Below are 19,025 nucleotides of genomic sequence, written 5' to 3' on the forward strand. Positions count from 1 at the left end.
GTTTTTATGAACTCTATGAATAATGAACTCAAGCAATGAAAAATTATGTTTAGTTAGATTCACAGCGTGTTTACAAAACTTCAGCAATAATCTCCCTACCACAGCTGCTTCTTTAAAGTTGCACTTACAGACGTGGCCTTTCTGGAGAGGCGGCACACCTGTTTTTAAACATGTCTGACTTGGATTAATTCAATGGTTTTATTGACAAACAATTACATGGTTACTTCAAGCAAGATTGCCTTTCCCTGTAACTTGGCCAGCTTGTCTCCATGGAAATAAATATGTTTAATGCTTTGCTGTGGGACATTCCAGGCAAAGCAATAACATCAGCACGTAGGTGGCAGTCCCTCCACAACAAATGTTATATAGTGCACCTTTAAGTTACATAATAAAGAAGCACTCAAGAGAACCAGGATGTTCTTAAAGTTTTTTATGCTTTAACGTTTCCATCTTTCTCCGGTCCACCAGTGCAGTAGTTTGTCTTGTGCCTCCTCTCTCCTACGGCTCTCTCTTCACTCTCTGAATTATTCAACTCACTGAAGCTGATGTATTCTCAGTGTCTGTCGCTGTTGCAGAAACACCGTGTAACCTGGACTACAGTGGACAAACAGGAATCCTCTGTAGAGCCCATTAGAGTTAAGGGTCAGGCCATTAAATGGTCATGGTCACATTTTTATATACAAAAGAAAAAACAGGGTTCTGATCTACCTTTTCCACATATAGCTGAAATATTGCATTTAAAGGTACCTAATGTTTACATTTTTAAAAACATGAAAAACAGAACAAGTCCATTTTAAACAGTTTGCAGTGGTCCAAAGTTATCCCTCACTCACTTTCTGCATTCCAATCATCCTAATAATTCATTCACTTTTCACAACCCTCCAGAGCGGAGCTTTGTAGTGGTGATAAAGCTAGCAACAACTACCATGCTAACATGCACTTTCTGATTATTGGACAGGAAAGCACTTTATAATTAGATGCAGACTGCTCACAGCTAGTTTACTCTGACCTCAAAAGCTGCTTATACTATACATCTGTACTGAGACAAGACACATTCTGCTCATGTACATAGATGAATGACCTCAAGTCACAGATTGCAGATTTTCTATAGACATTGTAATAGTTCTGTGTGTCTGATGTTAATCAGACACACATAAAAATTATAACTGTTCTTGAACCTGAGCATTAGGTCCCATTATTCACTATCAGTGACTGTCTGCTCTGTTTAATGGAATCATTATTTATACTGCTATTCACACCAAGATCAAGAATGTTTCCATTAGGCCCACTCAAAGGTGCTGAACACAGCAGCACATTTACATAAGAGTGTGTTTGAATAGAACTACAAATATTCAGAGTACAGAGCCACGCCGGTCCGTCGGCATAGGCCCGAGAAAAAGATCATTCATCACAGGTTGTGGCTGCCATTTTGGGTCCACTTAGTCTTCTTATACGGACATGTATGTAAACAAATTAGCATAAGTTTGTAGCCTTTAAAGGTACACTGTGTAACCTATCTGGAGGGGTGTATCTAAAATATCTATCATGCATTCATTGAATTACAAGTGTTTTTTTTACTAATTTAAAATACCATTAAAAGCATTCATTCTTGCCCTAGTGTTGCCCCCTGCCCATCTCCATGGAAATAGATACATCACTTTAATGCCATACTGTGAAACATTTCTCACAAAGCAATAATATCTCAATGGAGACAAGCAGGTTGCCTAGTCTCTACCAGAAAAGTTACAGTGTGCATCTTTAATCTATTAAAAGGTGTACACACAATCTATGAAATATTTTTTTTAAATGCAACTTACTGATGTATTGTGTCAGACTCATTTGAATTTGAGTTTTCTTTTGATATGTGAAAACCTCATCTTTGGCCTTTTTAGGGGATATTTTGATGGGTTAGGATTAGATTTGGTACATCTTTATTATACCAGTACAGACTATTTAGTTTGAACATGGAGCAAACTCACTGCTCATTGTGCTAAAGCAACCTGGGTCATTAAGTGGTACCAGATGTACCAAGATGTTTGTGTGAATGCATGAAAAGAAAACACTTCCCATTGGAGCAGAGGTTCTTAATCCTGTGTCTTTGTGATGCTCTGGAATCAGCCATGAAGCAAAACCAAAAGATGTGTGTTTAAACTGAGTGTGGGGCAAAGAAAAGATTATACATTCATCTTTTGTTGAGTTGGGTGATATAGTCAGAAATTTATATTTCATTGTTCCTTCATCAAAAACATGCCTGAAGAGGTTTTTTCATCCATGCATGTTTGAATATTTTAGCAACTTTTCCCGGGCCTTATTTGAACCCTCCTTACTTTTAGCTGTAAGATTGCTCACAAATGCTACCATGCGACAATTATCTATAAATATACAAAAACATGATACGAAACTGTACACAGTAACTTGACAAATCCGATGTGATGTGCAGTAGTTTCATTAGAGGGATGCACGCTCTGTAAAGGGAGTGATTTAACACCAAGAACAAACAGAGGGGAGACTCAGAGCATCAAAAACAAAAGAAACTTATAAAACATGTTAATACATCGTTTTCGCCAAATATAGCATTTCAAAACGAATAAAGGTAACATGGTGATGTAAATGTTATTTGTTAGCACTTAATACCCCATAGAAGTAAAATGCCCCCTAAACGTCAGACAAATGTGAAAATGGCACACAGAAGTAATATAATATATAAAATATCACCTTATACCCATCTCTAGATGAATATGAAAAAAATGAATAAAGGGCTGCGATTTTGATAGAAAGTTCAGTTTCAGTCATGGATAAAGATTATGAATGAAGAATGCAAGACAAAAAGACACTTTAGGAACCATCGTTAATCATAAAGCCAGACACATTTCCAGGTGAAGTGGGTGTACATCTTCTCCCATTACATCTCAGCGAAAATCAATTCTACCAGACCAATTTTATATGGCACGATTTATGTGAAGCCTTTTCCCCTTCATATTTATCTTTTTATTTTTCTCACTCTTTTTGCCTGGCTATATTACTTAGCAGAGTTGAGTGTATTGGTACTTCATTTAATTAAAATTATTAGACCCAACTAAAGGGCTAAACCCATTCAATTAGCATGAATCGTTAGCTAAAATGAAAGTCAATTTTGTTTAATTGTCCAACATTGCAGTAACTGTTGCCTGAGCAAATATTGCTGAAAAAGACTTGAGTGTTTCAGATCATAATAATAATATCACTGTAAGATTATGGATGTTATCTGGCCTCTTACTAGCCCCGGAAAGCCATAGCATCCGAGGGGTCCAAAAAACAAAAGAAACTTATGTGAGCTCTTCACCTTTTAATAGACGACACCATCACAGATCTGACAGAGAGCTTCTCCTCAGGACAGACAAAAGACAACAACCACAGTGCAACAAAAAACACATTATATAGTATGGCCTAAACCATTAATCCCCAGACAGATACTTTTAACTTTGTTATTTTAGCATTAGCAGTTCTTGTTAATATAATTTCATGTATGGTTATTTCATAAAAAAAAAAAAAAATTCCCAGCTTAATCTCCTCTCCCCGAGCAGCACTCGGCAGAGTCCAAATCAGGACGACAGTGTTCACCTGGGCCATGTCTTAACTCAAGGGCTGCCCCTTCAAAGGGCCCAGCTGACGAAGGGTGCTCCACGTCAACCACTGTCTATGCGTTTACATTACATTACGTCACTTATGTTACGTTGCCTAGCAGCCGTGACGCCTGCTATCACCAAAGAAATATGTGAACTATTTAAAAATACTGTCATTGATAAAAATATGTGCTCACTGACTGTAACTAACAACACAGTAGGAAAAATCTGTTTTACTCCTGTCCGTAAGAATAATTGAAAAATTTGTGCTCTGTTACAAGATCTCTGTGCCCTTCGCAATTTTTTACTGGAGGTAATTTGTCCCTGACACTATTTGGAAAAAAGGATGGATTTTGAACCGAAAGTTTACGATAAATAATAAGATGAGAGATGTCTCCTTTATACTAATGCATAAAATATACCCTACTAATAAATTTATGCTAAAATATATCAAAACAATTGACCGTAACTGCACTTTTTGTAAAGAATTCCCTGAAATGATAAGCCATCTTTTTTCGAAATGCACTATTACAAAAACTTTTTGGAAAGACTGTTTAAAATGTATAAAAGACCATACTGACCCTAACTTTTTACAAAAATTTGAGCATATCATTTTTGGTGTACATGATAAGAATTTGGCAAATTTTATATTCACAAAAGTAAATTTTCTTATACAGCTCCTAACTATCAATTCAAAGTCTATTCAAATGCAACCGACAAAGTGTGCAGCCGTTGAACTGGGACACAGCACTGGCCTGCACTGATAAGAGCGCGCCTCCAAATCAGCGCACCACCAATCCACCAATCACCTGATAAGTAAGTGTGGTTTACAGCTCCCTCACAATCACCTTTTTTTTTGGTGACTTTCTTGACACTGAAGGTCACTTTACAACAATAACAATGTACAAAAGACATACAAACAAAGTAAAAACATACAGACAAAAGCATATATTGTGGTCTGGTGGTCTGTGGTGGAGTAAATGGTGAGTCTAAACAGATGCGTTTGGAGTTTGAGTCATCCTTTGTTCTTTTGACAGTAGAAGTATAGGGGTCACGGACTGACTTGAATCCTTTTAATTGTGATCACAAAAGGCATAGTTGAAGTACACCAGCAGAAAGAGAAAGTGCTGTAAGCAGATCTATGGAGGAAGAGGTTGTGTTGGAGTCAGGAGTGAACAGAGAGGGCAGATGGACAGTGCTGCAGGGCCTAAAGTGCTTTGGGACTGTGCGATAAAGAGCTGCCTTAGGCCACTGCAAAAAGTGTGTTTGGTGTGTGCGCATGTCTGTATGTGAGTGTGTGTGTCTGCATGTATGTCTACGTGTGTGTGAGTATATGATGATTACGTCGTGTGCGCGTGTCTGTATGTCTGCATTTGTGTGTATGTGTGATTGCGTGTGTGTACGTGTGTGTGTGTGCGTGTGTACGTGTTGCTTTGTGGTAGGAAAAACTCCAGCAGACAAATTGTGTTTCACTTTACCTTGAATTATTGGTGAACACGTCAAGTATATACAAGATTATCAAAATGACTTACATATTTTGTATTCTTCATGTGTCCCGGTGTATCAAGAACATATTCAGAGTTGTGTTTTGTTTTCATTGCTTACACTGACATACGGCTGACATTTTATCTTAATTTAATATGTGCTTAGATTCATAACATGTCAATCACGTCCCTGACCATGTATATATACGTCCAGTCCTGTGTGTGCTCGTAGCGTCAACAAGAAATGGTATCACGCTTGTTAGCTATTGCTGTCTCCACACTGTTATGCTAATTCACAGCCTCTGGGGATTGCAATATAGTGGGCAACGACAACAACAACAACATCAACAACATGCCCATATATAGTTCTGGGTAGTGTCTTTCTTTGATTCTGTTAAAAATGTACATCCATTGAACATAGGAGTTATCTTGTAATGTTCCGTGGTTACTTGTCACTCATGCAGAAATCATGTAGTCTCCAGGGGAATCTGGATTTGCATGTAAATGTGTAACAGAGCAGAGATGGATATGATAAATGGTTTGATCCAGGCCGCCTTTATGATCTCTTCTCGACATGCGAAATCAAGGTGCTGATCAAAAGGTCTTGATGTGTGTCTCATTGCCTATTCACCCCAAATATTCAGGCGGCATCTTAAAACTAGGCTATACCTGACTTTCAAGGGCTAGAATTACTAAAAAAAGTCCCAAGCTGCTCTGGCAACCACACAAAGAATGAAAACATAACTTTGTGGCCATAAATTTATCAAAGGGATTCAAGACTTTCTGATTAAATACGGTGTCCAATGTTCAAGGCTGTTCTGGCTATTTTGCTACAGTGTGTTGCATGTTATGCTATTTTAATGCTAACCACTGAACAGCAAGCAAGTATTACAGACTACAGAGCAACAGAAGTCCAATAGAAAAGCACTTGGTCATATTCACATTTAAACATCCACTATGCAACTTTTCTGGTGTAAGGCATAACTTTGCCTATAATGTTCCACAGTGGCCTTAAGCTTTACTCAAATCTATTCAATTACAGGGTGTTTTTAATTGCTAAAAATACTTTGAAACATGCATTTTTATTGTGAGCAGGCTTGCCTTTCCACAGATTTGGCCAGTTGGCATCACCTGCTTATCTCAGTGGAGATGGATAAGCTTAATGTAATTCTGTAGAACATTTCAAAAAAAGCAATAACATCTCTATGGAAATAAGCAGGGGCAAACTCTTCATCAGAAAACTTACAAAGTACATCTTTAAATAATGTGGAACAAGAACATTGTGGGAATCTTTTGCAACAACTTTTTAAGCATCTTTTTTGTTGTGTATTTTTAGGCTGATTTTCGCTCCAGAGAATACCTGCGTGTTCACTTCCCAGCTGCAAACACATGACAATGAGGTAAGTGGAGATCAGGTAGGCTAACACTTTGTGTATGTGTTCCCCTGAAACTCCAGAGGAGGGATTTACAAGTCCTCAAATAACCACAGGCTCTGACTCATCAAGGATTCTCTCAAAATCCTTAAGCAAACATAAGTGCTCTAATCATTTCTAATTTGATTCGGTGAGCTGCTGTAGACAGTGGAGAAAGCAAACACTGGGAGTTGTTTCCTAAAGTACATAGAGATTGTAGAGATTTGTAAAGGCCTATATTTTTTGCCCAATAATTATAGCTCATCATTGCCATACACAATTTGTTCAGTGGGACATTGTGGGAAAATCTGAATATTTTGTATGTCATTTATGCCATTATTATTTTATAAATATAAAAAAAATGCAAACTGTTCAAACTAAAGTCACTTTGCATCCTTATATGGGAAATACAGCTTTTTTTTGGGCATATTACATATTTTGACTATGAAAATGAACCCACTTAATACATAAATTGCATTTATGATAAGGACATAGGTTTATCATTTTTCTTGTTTAATATTTTAAATAGGACCCTGTATCCTAAAATGGCTTTAAAGAACACATTTTATGCTTGAGTCTGCTGTGTGGGTCTAATCTATGATGCCCATGGATCATCATGTTATGTGGAAATTTAAAATGGCACTATTGATCTAAAGGAGGACTTCATTGTTACATGTGGGATAGAAAACATTGCTTTGTTTTGCACATAAGAGAAGTGTGAAAAACAAATGCATGTCATGTTTTTTACTTTGAGTCTTGGTTCAGAAACATGGACCCAATCTAACATCTAGAATATCCATTCTAAGTGTCCACCCACAAGTCCCTCACCATTTTTCATTAGTTTACTTTATAAACGACTTAATTACACTTGGTATCAGTTGTTTCCTTAGCTCATTGTTTGTTAAAGGTCATTAAAGGTGAGAAACCTCATTTCAAATAGTTTAGAGCAGAACACTTCAAAGACAGTTAATCACTCAAGAGAATTAATTTCAAGTTTGAAATTAACTTGCTTTGTGACATCTCTGCTCTACTCTGCCTGCATAAATTAGCAGTTTAAAACATGTTGTCGCAGATTTTAAAAAAATGATATTTGAACTGTCTACATAGGTCTATATATACAAGGGTGTAAATAGCATTGGCATATTAGATGTATTTTGTCCGTGAATGTGTTGCCGTAGGCCTTATGTCTGGTTAAGATTAGGTACAAGTCTATAGTGGTTAAGGTTAGGGAAAGGGTTTGGGCTTGTCTCTATTGTAAGACTGTGAACTTTTATAACATTATGTTGAAAAACAGGTGCCAGGAATCTGTGGGCTTTGGCAGTCTTTTGGCATGTCCACTGTTTGTTTACTTTTAGAGACCTGTGGATGGAGGTAAGTCACGTGAGGGTCGTCCTGGTGGAGATCTGCGGGTTGGATCCTGTGGACAGCCAGGTCCCTCTCAGAATTTTATTTGAAAAAAGACATAGATGTTATCATGTTTTTTATACATTTCATTTGGAACCATCAATATATTAGTTTTTTTTAGTTTTTGCTTTGTTTTTTGTTTTTTTAGATTGGGAATAGGTGTGGAAGTAGTTGGTCCATAGATTGAAGAGTTAGAGTTGAATCCCTCTCTCTTCATATGGTTGTTTTTGGGCAAGACACTTGTTGCACTTTGTAGATTGTGTTATTATTTCATTTATTTTAGGTGTTGTGTATTGATCGTCAAGTTTCACCAAGCTCCCATTTGCTCGTCACATCTTCTACATCTGGAGTCACTATTACTTGCAAGAGGAGCAGGTGTGAGTTGTGTGAGTTGTGTGAGAGGCTCTGCAGGAATAAACAGTCCCAAGTAATTTGTCCCTGCCTTTGGTTATGACTGATGAAAAATATGGTTTAGCTTGAAAAGTATAAACAAAACAGACTCATAAATTGCTAGACAAAATACTCCATGATTTTGTATTGTTTGTAAGACACAGTTGCTTCACCTTATACCCTTACCATAAGAGCATATAAAGCGCTTCATGAACAATGCATCCTTCTGTGGATACTGCTTAGCAAGGAAATGCCTGGTGTATAGATGCAATCCACACCAAGTAGAGTAATGCAGAAATCCCTTATATGAAATATGTTTTTACTCAAAGTGATTTTAGATTCTGTTTTACTTTTGTTTTAGTTGCCTACCTCTGAAACTTTTTCTGTTAAGTGTTTTAAATGGGCCTTAAAGGGTCAAGACTGGGCTGAGGCTGTCTTAGGTTAATCAGAGTTACATAACAAACGAAAGGACCGGCAAAGCAAGAGGCGTACTTTGATCTTCATTTGAAACAACCCACTCCACTGCTAACGCACATCTTATACATTCCTCATTACAGATCAAACTCACAGATCACTATGTTTCTCTGAAAGTAGATAGTCAAACATCATTTACTCCTCTTGGTTTGGGACGTGCTCTGAATCGAATCTAGTCGGACCCAGAGGAGCGCGTGCACCATAGCGTCCTGTAACTAGAGCCCGCCGGAATAATAACATGTGATGTGCTGTTGATCTCCTTGATGCGGCAAATCCTCCGGGTGTTCTCCACACTCTTTGATGGGAGCAGCAGCGGTCCGGAGAAGGATTTGTGCTGAGTTTGCAGGGCTGCACCCGGTTCCTCCTTGGCCTTAACCTGGTTTTACCCTCACGCTCCTGATCTGTCTCACAAATGGTACCTCAGAGGAGCATCAAACACCTCGCTAACACCAAAGACAAAGTATTATAGGATTATGATGTTTCCAGAAAGCCTGCCTTGATATTAGCTGCAAAGTAAATAGTGTGGCAGTTCATTCCCGACTCACACTATATGGTAAATGGTAAATGGTGAAATATTTATGTAGCACTTTTCCACCTTCAAGGAGCCACTCACCCATTCACACACACATTCATACGCCAGTGTACGTAGACACGGGATTCGAGCCGCCAATCTTCAGATCAGTGGACAAACTTTACCAACTGAGCTACCGTCGCCCCAAATATGCACATTCTCGTTATGTTCTTGGGCAATACACTAAGCTCATCATGCCACTACTATTGTATTTGGTAACACTGGTTTGTCAACATATGTGAAAACGGTTTCTTGTTATAAAACGCTTTGAGTGGCCAGTGGAAGTGGAAACGCACTATGTAAACCACTGACCATTGACAAAAACAACTTCAGATGAATAATGTATTGGGCTTCTAATGTTACATTTAGCACTTTTATTTGTGCTCACAGTCCCTCCACAATTAGATGTATTTTCCCTGATTGACATAGATGCAACAGCAACTCTGTGCACATGGCTCGAATATCACCATATACACATGTTGGACTATTTTTTGTTCTTATCTAGATATCTTTATGAAGAAATGCAGTTATTTCCCATGTAAAAAACGGCTTGTATTAGTAAGTAATAGTACTAGTAATAGTAATAGTACTAGTAACAATAATAAGTATTGTATTTTGTTCCAGGTAAAATGTACTTACGGCTCACGTTTAAAATTTAGGTTATTGCAATATTTCAAACTACAAAACTCCCATTGCATTTTTCACATTGAGCCCTCAGTTACATTGCCGCTGTATGGCACTGTAATGGAAATATATGTGTATTCATGTTGTGAAGAAAACATTCTTATCATATGTCTTTGCGTAAATGTATTTGATATGTGTCAGTCTGTCAGACCCAGACTAGACATCAACATGTGTGAAGGCTCATCCCATCTCACAAGAAACTTTATGCTGTTTTACCTGTCTGAGTGTAAAAGCTGATCAAACCATGGGTGTGGAACAGATGTGACCCTGCTTGTGTAATGTATAATATTTGTGTAGTAGAAATACTCAGAGCTCAGATGCTCTGGGAGAAGAGACTCATGGAGAAAATGATTAGAGACTGGCTTGAGACACCGAAAGTCTATGGTCCTGTCCTGTCTATATCTGTTGTAACAAAGAAAACACATTTTTTTGTATTTCATAACTCACCAGGCTTTGTAATTGGATTGTTATTTCTCAAGATATAGTATTTTTCCGCAACAGCACATACACAGACAGTTGTAAATGGGGTCCAGTTTGGTGCAGTATGTGGAGCTGCAGTTGTTTTGTGTCAGAGAGGAGCAGTGGATGAAAGGGCGAGCGTCAGGAGAGCAGAGGAACACATCCAGACCATGAACAACAGGAAGCGTTGAGCACAGGGAGGCAGAAAATCAATGACAGGAACAAAGAGAGGGAGAGATCCGGGACACTTCTCCCACATCTGTTACATAACACAGGCCCAGCTCCGGCTCAGTGAAGAACAATGTACACAAAGTCATTCATTTTGTTTGTTTTTTATTGAATTATGTATTTATAAACTGGCATAACAGATTCTCTACCAGAAAAGAGAGCGGGAGTGAAATTGACAAAAGTAAAAATGAATGATGTTGCTGGTATCTGCAACAAACATATCTTAAAGTCTTATCCTACCTAATTTATCATACTACTCCATAATACTTAAAGGCCCCATGTTACATGTCCTAATCTATGTTATAATGTTGTTTCCTCATCACAAACATAACTGGAGATGTCTTTTGTTTCACTCACACATGTCTAACACACAAACTCTGCATATTTAGGCTGAGTTCTTCTCTCAAACGGAAAACATCCACTTTGTAATGTCACAGGATGTGCTCCACTGTGTTTTTAAAGTCCATATGCCTTCACTAGAATCATTTGGGTGATTTCAGCTTTGAAATTGAGAAACTCCTGAACAAAGGTAAAAGGTAGCTGTTAACTTCAAAACTACCTCTTCATGACATCACAAGGTGAAACAGAGCAGTTTGAGCTTTGGTGATGTAGACAGACTAATAATAAAGGATTACTCAAACATATGTGAATGAAACAAAACACAACTCCAGGTATGTTTTTAAGGAGCTAAAAACATTCTAACATGGCTAAAAGCTCTCAGGAGTCAAATATGTGTAACATAGGACCTTTAAAGAGGATATGTACAGGTAATGAATGAAGTGAATGATGTCTTGCACACTGTTCATACGTTTTGCTGTAAAAAGAAATATTATTAATTAATATTATATTAACATGACAGGATTTTATTATATGAATTGACAGGAGTTCTAATATCCATGTATTTTCTTCCACTCATGTGGGCCCGGGTGGCCGGGGCAGCAGTCTAAGCAGGGACTCCCAGACTTCCCTCACCCCAGACACATCCTCCAGCTCCTCCAGTGGGACCCCAAGGTGTTCCCAGGCCAGCCGAGAGACATAGTTCCTCCAGCGTGTCCTGGATCTTCCCCGGGTCATCCTTGGGACATGCCTGGAACACCTTCCTAGAGAGGGAGGTGGTGAAGAAGGAGCTGAGCCGAAAAGCAAAGCTCTCGATTTACCGGTCAATCTACGTTCCTACCCTCACCTATGGTCATGAGCTTTAGGTAATGACTGAAAGGACAAGATCGTGGATACAAGTGGCCGAAATAGGTTTCCTCCGCCGGGTGGCTGGGCACTTTCTTAGAGATAGGGTGAGGAGCTCGGTCACATGGGAGGAGCTTTGAGTAGAGCTGCCGCTCCTCCACGTTAAGAGGAGCCAGCTGATGTGACTTGGGAATGTGTTCAGGATGCTTCCTGGACTGTGTCTTAGAAATATATTTTAAAGATTTCTTGTTAACAGGGGGAGGCGCTGGGGAGGGGGCTTGAGGGGGCACCAGCCTCCCCTAGAATGACTCCCCCAAAAATGTTTGCCCCACTTTCATAGCATATCCAATCTTAACAAAAAATGTTCAAATGGTTCAAATTTGAGTGTTCAAAATTAGACTACAATAAAAAAGTAGATCACTGCAGGGTGCACACTACATTTAAACTGGTTTAAAACAATGACTCAAACACGGTAGAGGGTGAGGGTACACTCCGTTGTTAATAGGCTTTAAATTAACATGTTGTGTGAGCTCCCACATTGAAGACCTTAGCATCCCCTTAGCTCCTCCAACCAATAATGTCTGGCATCGTCCCTGCTTGTTAGTGCTTTAACCCCTACTTTATATTGAATGCCACTGACACAAAAGCCCTAAATCAGAATATATATACTGAAGCCTTTTTCTAAGTGAACCATGTTGAAGTTAAAACTTAAATCATAGTTCCCCATCATTGAAAGTGAAGTGCACTTACAATAAACATTCAGCCCAAAAAAGTCCTAATCTTTTGAACAACAAGTTAAAATAGTAGTTCTCATGACAGCCCTGAGTGTGTTCATGTCTGAGGTGTTGTGTTAACAGTTCAACTCTCAAAATACTAATACAAAAGGTGGTGACATTGGCATTTTAATGACATTTTGTTAAGCCTTTGGAATTTACCTCTTAAACCTGACCAGAACAATCATGGATTCTTTGTGCTTGTGTGTTGCCCGTAGCTGCGTCTGCTAAAGCTGCAGGTTTGATTTTCTCTCAAAGGTTGTGTTTGTACAAAGTGTTGGTGGGCTCGGGATCAGGACTTTTTCTTTTATCAAAAGGACAAACTGAGCCAGGAGCAGAGAAAGATTGCAATGATTTATCAAAGAAAGAGCACTCTCATTTTTGGACATCTTAGGTGTAAACTTTGGGCAGTTATAAATCTGTCCCACGGAGATTAGTCTTCTGATTGCATTGGTTTGGTGGTGGAGTTTTTTTCTTTTAATCTGGCATGTTTTCCAGCTTCTAAATAACAAGATTATGCGGTTTGATTATTCTAAACAGTTTAATTCTTGTTCAGTTTATTCATAGTAAACTGATTTTTTTGTCTAATTTTTCCAGAGTCAAAATACATCATTTGTGACTGTTGGTTGGTTTTCGAAATCATATGTAAGAAATGTTTAACTTTAACTTAAGCATGTTTAGCTCATTTCTGGTGGATTTTGATAATATTATCTGAATATTATAAAATTCAAGATATTTATTTGTATCGATAGCTCACAGGTAATTGCAGTTGTAGCCATGCAGCTGAAAGCCTTTCCCTTTCTCTCTCTACTGGTTGATCTCAAGTTTTTCCATCAGCAACAGTTTTAACTATATGGAGATCGGCTCAATCAAGTTCTTGCTGTTAACCAAACTTTTGTGCCCTTTACAAAGCATTTGTGAAATGTCATGGCCAATGTTGTGGAAGCAGTGGGCTCAAGGTTGGGCCAATGAGCTCTGCTGGGAGTGAACCTCTCATTAAAAAGTTATAGCGGTGAGCAGAGCCATGTAGCTGCAGGTGAGATTCAAACTGCTGAGCTGTTTCTGTCTCGACTGTCGCTCTGAGCTAACCTACTTTGACTGAGGTGTGTTAAGTGCATTGTCACACTCTGCAAACTTACATTTATGTGTTTTTGTGATTAAAACCACAAATTATAACAGGTCTATGAAGTAGGTAAAAAGTAATATTTGCTTGCCATTGTTTTTTTTCTACTTGCCTAATACTAACAATGCTTACGATGAGGACTGGGAAATATGGCAAAATCTTTTTTTTAATTCAGTTATTTTTATTCAGTTAGATTTTATTTTTCTTATTAAAACTAATGAAATGGGTTTTTTTCCATTATTGAAGTGAACAATAGTCAATTATTCCTTCAAAAGCCTGAAGTCTGCTCCAAGCCACATTTTTACTGGCAGAGGACTAACTATCCATGGCTTTCGGAGATTGGTAAAAATTACTTAAAAAGTAATCATGTCATGATGTTGTTCCTTCATCAAAAATATGCCTGAAGAGGTTTTAGATGTCAAGTTGTTTGAGTAATTTAGTGATCTCTCCCGGGCCTTATTCAAACCCTCCTTACGATTAGCTGTAAGATTCTGTCCAATGCTCACCCTTATGCCCACGTGATCCATGCTCCCACATGACAATTCTCCATAAATATACAAAAACATGATACAAAGCTGTACACAGTAACAGTAGTTTCATTAGCGGGATGCACACTCATTGTTTTGTTATGATGCTCTGAAGGGGGAGTGACATAGTGCAGAGAGCAATGGGGAGGACTCAGAGCATCAAAAAAGAAAGTGAAACATGTTAATATGTTGCTTTCAGCGAATACAGCATTTCCAAAACAATAAAAGGTAACATGGTGATGTGTTAGCTAATAGCCCATATAAGTAAAATACCCTCTCTTTAAAGTGGTGCCTATAAATGGAAGCTGAAACCCATGAATAGACCAGTTCATAGACCAAAGTTGAAATGACTGTATCCCAGTTTCATTAAAATTCAATTAGTAGCACAGGATTTTGATCAGAAATACCTAGCTGGAAGCCAGACTGTGTATGCATTTGGGTTTTGGATTCCACACAGTTCTTACTAGACTTCTTGCAAATATCGAACATTTTAATCTTTTTGATAATGTAAACTTTTGCCTGGTGAAGAAGGGTCTGCTGTTTATCCTTGGCTCAGTGAGAATCATATTTGCTGTGTCTGTGGAATAGCCTCTGGTACTCTGGCATACACCCAGACTGATCTCAACTGAAAAACAACTCCAACGCCAAATCTCTGTCACTATTTCATTAAGCGTTTTGTTCATTCACAACCACGACTCCTCACTAACATCTCTGCATCTTCCTCTTGCTCTGTATGTACTTCTTTTATATTCAGTAAAGACAAATCATTCCTGTACATACTGCTACATTCAAATGATCAGCTATTCAAAAACAGCCAACACAGCCCACCATTATCTGGAAATGAAGACTCAAGGACATTTCCGCTGTTTTTAATTTCAAAGTTTTTAAAGTTCCTCATTTTTAATCTTGCATAAACATAAATCTAACTTAAGCCTTTTGTATAGTTTGCCTTTGCTCATCAGCCAAATCAAATTATGTACTAATAACTTGTAACATTTTTGATGAATTTCTAATTATTGTTTCATTTTGTTTCTGAATCAATATTTGTAAATTCCATTAAGTTTGATATCTGAGCCAGTAAAACCAGTTGATGACGATCATTTTTGTGCGAAGTGCCGAGGTCAAGACCTGCGAGACACAATACTTTTTTCAGGACATGTTTTGATACCAATATTCAACATTAGTACTTTTGTTAATACTATTATTGAAGTACCCAGCCCTGTAAGCAAGAGGCAATAGACCTACTTGATTTTTACCATCTTAAAAATGTGAAAAGCAGTACTAGTTCATTTTAAACTGTGAAACTCCCACATCCCTTGCATTCAAATGATTTACCGCAGTTTTATAAGGATGCTTGTAACTTTCAGCGGCCAGAGTTTTGCTGTCATAGGAATGTTAAAATGAGCCAGCCTAATAGCACACCAATGTTACGTCTGGGTTAACAATCAGTAAATGCTTTATGAGCACATGGAGACTGGTTTTGACGCTGAAAGTTTCTTTTACGATGTACTGTATACATATGTGCTCATTTTTATCTACTAAAAATCAGTTTTAGTCTCTTTTCTCTGTCTCTCTTTCACTGCCTCTCTCTTTCTGTCTCTGTCTTTTTCTGTCTCTCTCTCCCTCTCTCTCTTTGTCTCTCTGTCTCTATCCCTCTCTCCCTCTTTCTCTGTCTCACTCTCTCTTTCACTCTCTCTCTGTCTTTTTCTATATCTCTGTCTCTATCTCTCTCTCTCACACACTCTGTCTTTTTCTATCTCTCTCTCTTTCTCTCTGTCTTTTTCTATCTCTCTGTCTCTATCTCTCTGTCTCCCTCTCTCTCTCGCTCTGTCTTTTTCTATCTCTGTCTTTCTCTCTTTCTGTCTTTTTCTATCTATTTAGCTCTGTCTCTGTCCCTTTCTTCCTCTCTCTCTCTGTGTCTCTCTCTCCCTTTCTCTCCCTTTTTCTATCTCTCTGTCTCTATCTGTCTCTGTCTCTCTCTTGCTCTCTCTGTCTTTTTCTATCTCTGTCTCTAGATCTCTGTCTCTCTCTCTTTCTCTGTCTTTTTTGTCTCTGTAGCTCTGTCTCTATCCCTCTCTCCCTGTCTCTCTCTTTTCACACTGTCCCTGTCTTTTTCTATCTCTCTCTCTATCTGTCTCTATCTCTGTCTCTCTCTTGCTCTCTCTCTGTCTCTGTCTCTCTCTCTCTCTTTTCTATCTTTCTGTCTCTATTTTACTCTATCTCTGTCTCTCTCTTGCTCTCTCTGTCTTTTTCTATCTCTGTCTCTCTCTCTGTCTTTTCTATCTTTCTGTCTCTATCTTTCTCTGTCTGTCTCTCTCTTGCTCTCTCTGTCTTTTTCTATCTCTGTCTCTAGATCTCTGTCTCTCTCTCTTTCTCTCTGTCTCTCTGTCTTTTTTGTCTCTGTAGCTCTGTCTCTATCCCTCTCTCCCTGTCTCTCTCTTTTCACACTGTCCCTGTCTTTTTCTATCTCTCTGTCTCTATCTCTCTCTTGCTCTCTCTCTTTTTCTATCTCTGTCTCTGTGTCTCTCTCTGTCTTTTCTATCTTTCTGTCTCTATTTTTCTCTATCTCTGTCTCTCTCTGTCTTTTTCTATCTCTGTCTCTCTCTCTCTGTCTTTTCTATCTTTTTGTCTCTATCTTTCTCTGTCTGTCTCTTTCTTGCTCTCTCTGTCTTTTTCTATCCCTGTCTCTATCTCTGTGTGTGTGTCTCTCTCTCTTCCTCTCTCCCCCTTTCTCTCTGTCTGTCTCTCTCTTTTTTGCCAAGGCACAAAGCAGCAGCTGAAGTTGGCAAAACCTGTGAGAAATAACCCAGATTTGCAAGTACTAAACTACAGTCAGATTTTATGTCCAGCGTGCGTGATAAAGAGTATTTTTCTGTACCGAGGGCACTAAATGCTTGTGTCATCCTTTTTACACTAATTTAAATGTCAGTGCATCACGGCCACTTGCTGGGCTTCAGTTCTCTCACAGTTTATCATCTTCACTGGTCTCATATACAACTCACTAAAACACAATATGGACCCATTCAGTTTGATGGAGAAATCAAAGCACATGTTTGAGGAAGTTGTTATTCTCTTTGTAAAGATGCCACGTTCATTTGTGGTGTTATGATGTGTGCCGATGTCGTAACGTCCAGAGGGACCAAAGATACAGACTCGGGAAAACAGTTCAATAGAGTTTATTAACAATACAAAAATGTGAAAGATAGTTGTCGGAGTGCGTGGTGGAAGGCTGGGTCGGTGGTGGGCGTTCGGCCCAGGTCGTTGATAGCGGGGTTGGATGCTGGGGTGTTCGTACCGGTGGAGGTGAGCTGGGTCGGAGGCTGAGGTGCACGGATAGTCCAAGCAGCAAAATCTGGCAAAAACAAGAAAGACCAACTGAGTATGGAGAGCGAGAATGAGCCAAGTGGACTGTACCACGAGGATACACTGACGATCTGGCGGCGAGTGTAGGAATCCTCAGCCTCTTAGTACTCCCCAGGTGAAGGCTTGATTGCTTGATTAGATGCAGGTGTGAGGAGGTGGTGCCAGAGTCTCCGCCCAGCTCCAGGCACAGACACAGAAGGAAGGGTGGAAAAGCAGCACAAAAAACACACAAAAAACCCTAATCCTGACAGCCGAGTACACCAAGTCTCAGATAAGGTACTGTTTTTGTCCCTGTATTGAACTACTCTTATGCTAGGATGCTACTGCAATATTAAGTGAGGACTTCTACATTACGTGATGATGAATTATGACTGTTTCCATACCAATTAGCAGTTATAATAAATATTAAATCTTTTGAATGGACAAAAGTTCACAAAATGTCTTTAAAGCAGGAAGAAGAAATGTGACTGAAACATATGAAGAGGCTACAGCAGGGGTCTCCAACTTTTTTCCTCCTGTGAGCTGCCTTTATGACACAAAAATGACATTATCCATTTATTAATGCACAAGGTTAGGCACAGTTTGCATTATTCAGCACAATATGTATACTTCAGAAGTTCCTTGGCGAGCTACTTGGAAGGGTATAGAGAGCTACTGGTGTCTCCCGAGCTACAGGTTGGAGACCCCTGTGCTACATTCTTCTTTTATATTATAAGAACAAGTAAACATTTTAATAAAGTTAAGTAAAATTCAAATCAATATTATCCCATTACTGCTTGTCCTATACTTCCAATACTACTACAGCATTACTGCATTTTTTGCAGCTGCTGCCACTTCATAGCTTTGAGTCACATGACCTTTTTCCATATGAATATAATTTGTAGGATTTTTAATGTTTGAAATAACCATATATTTCTATGGCAAAAGTCAATTTGACACTTGTAATACTAATACTAACACTAATTGCGACCACAGTCATTTTTTCATTTATTTTTATTTATACAGGGAGAGCCCATTAAAATACATTACATATACAATACAAACACAAACAAACAAAACATATAACTGCATAGGTCCATTTGTTCAGTTAGTTTCAAAAGTAGATTTTATTACAAAAAAGTTTGGTCTAATAAGGTTCGGGGCCTCACTTTTGTTGTATTAAATGTATTTTGTTTTGAGGACCTTTCTTTTCTGGCTAGGGAGTAAAACACTGGCACATTTTATATTGAATTTATTATTAACAGATGGACTCATTATTAGATGTAAGCCAATACGGAACCGCCATGAATAGCTTAAAGATTTTTCACTTTTTTATGTTACCCAGACCATAACACATTTGTTCACAATGA

The 19,025-nt window shown here is 38.5% G+C and overlaps 1 protein-coding gene across 1 annotated transcript in view; it reads left to right on the forward strand.

Moving 5' to 3' along the window:
• The window catches only part of LOC117371279 (endonuclease V-like), a 71,010-nt gene that overhangs the window by 27,343 nt on the left and 24,642 nt on the right, over nt 1-19,025 (forward strand). The window contains exon 8 of the mRNA XM_033966930.2: nt 6,423-6,486. Within this exon, the coding sequence (XP_033822821.1) occupies nt 6,423-6,479 (57 nt within the window). The 3' untranslated portion in view covers nt 6,480-6,486. The remainder of the gene's footprint in view (nt 1-6,422; nt 6,487-19,025) is intronic.

This window comes from Periophthalmus magnuspinnatus, chromosome 1 (genome assembly GCF_009829125.3).
Source record: "Periophthalmus magnuspinnatus isolate fPerMag1 chromosome 1, fPerMag1.2.pri, whole genome shotgun sequence".
Lineage (NCBI taxonomy): Eukaryota > Metazoa > Chordata > Actinopteri > Gobiiformes > Gobiidae > Periophthalmus > Periophthalmus magnuspinnatus.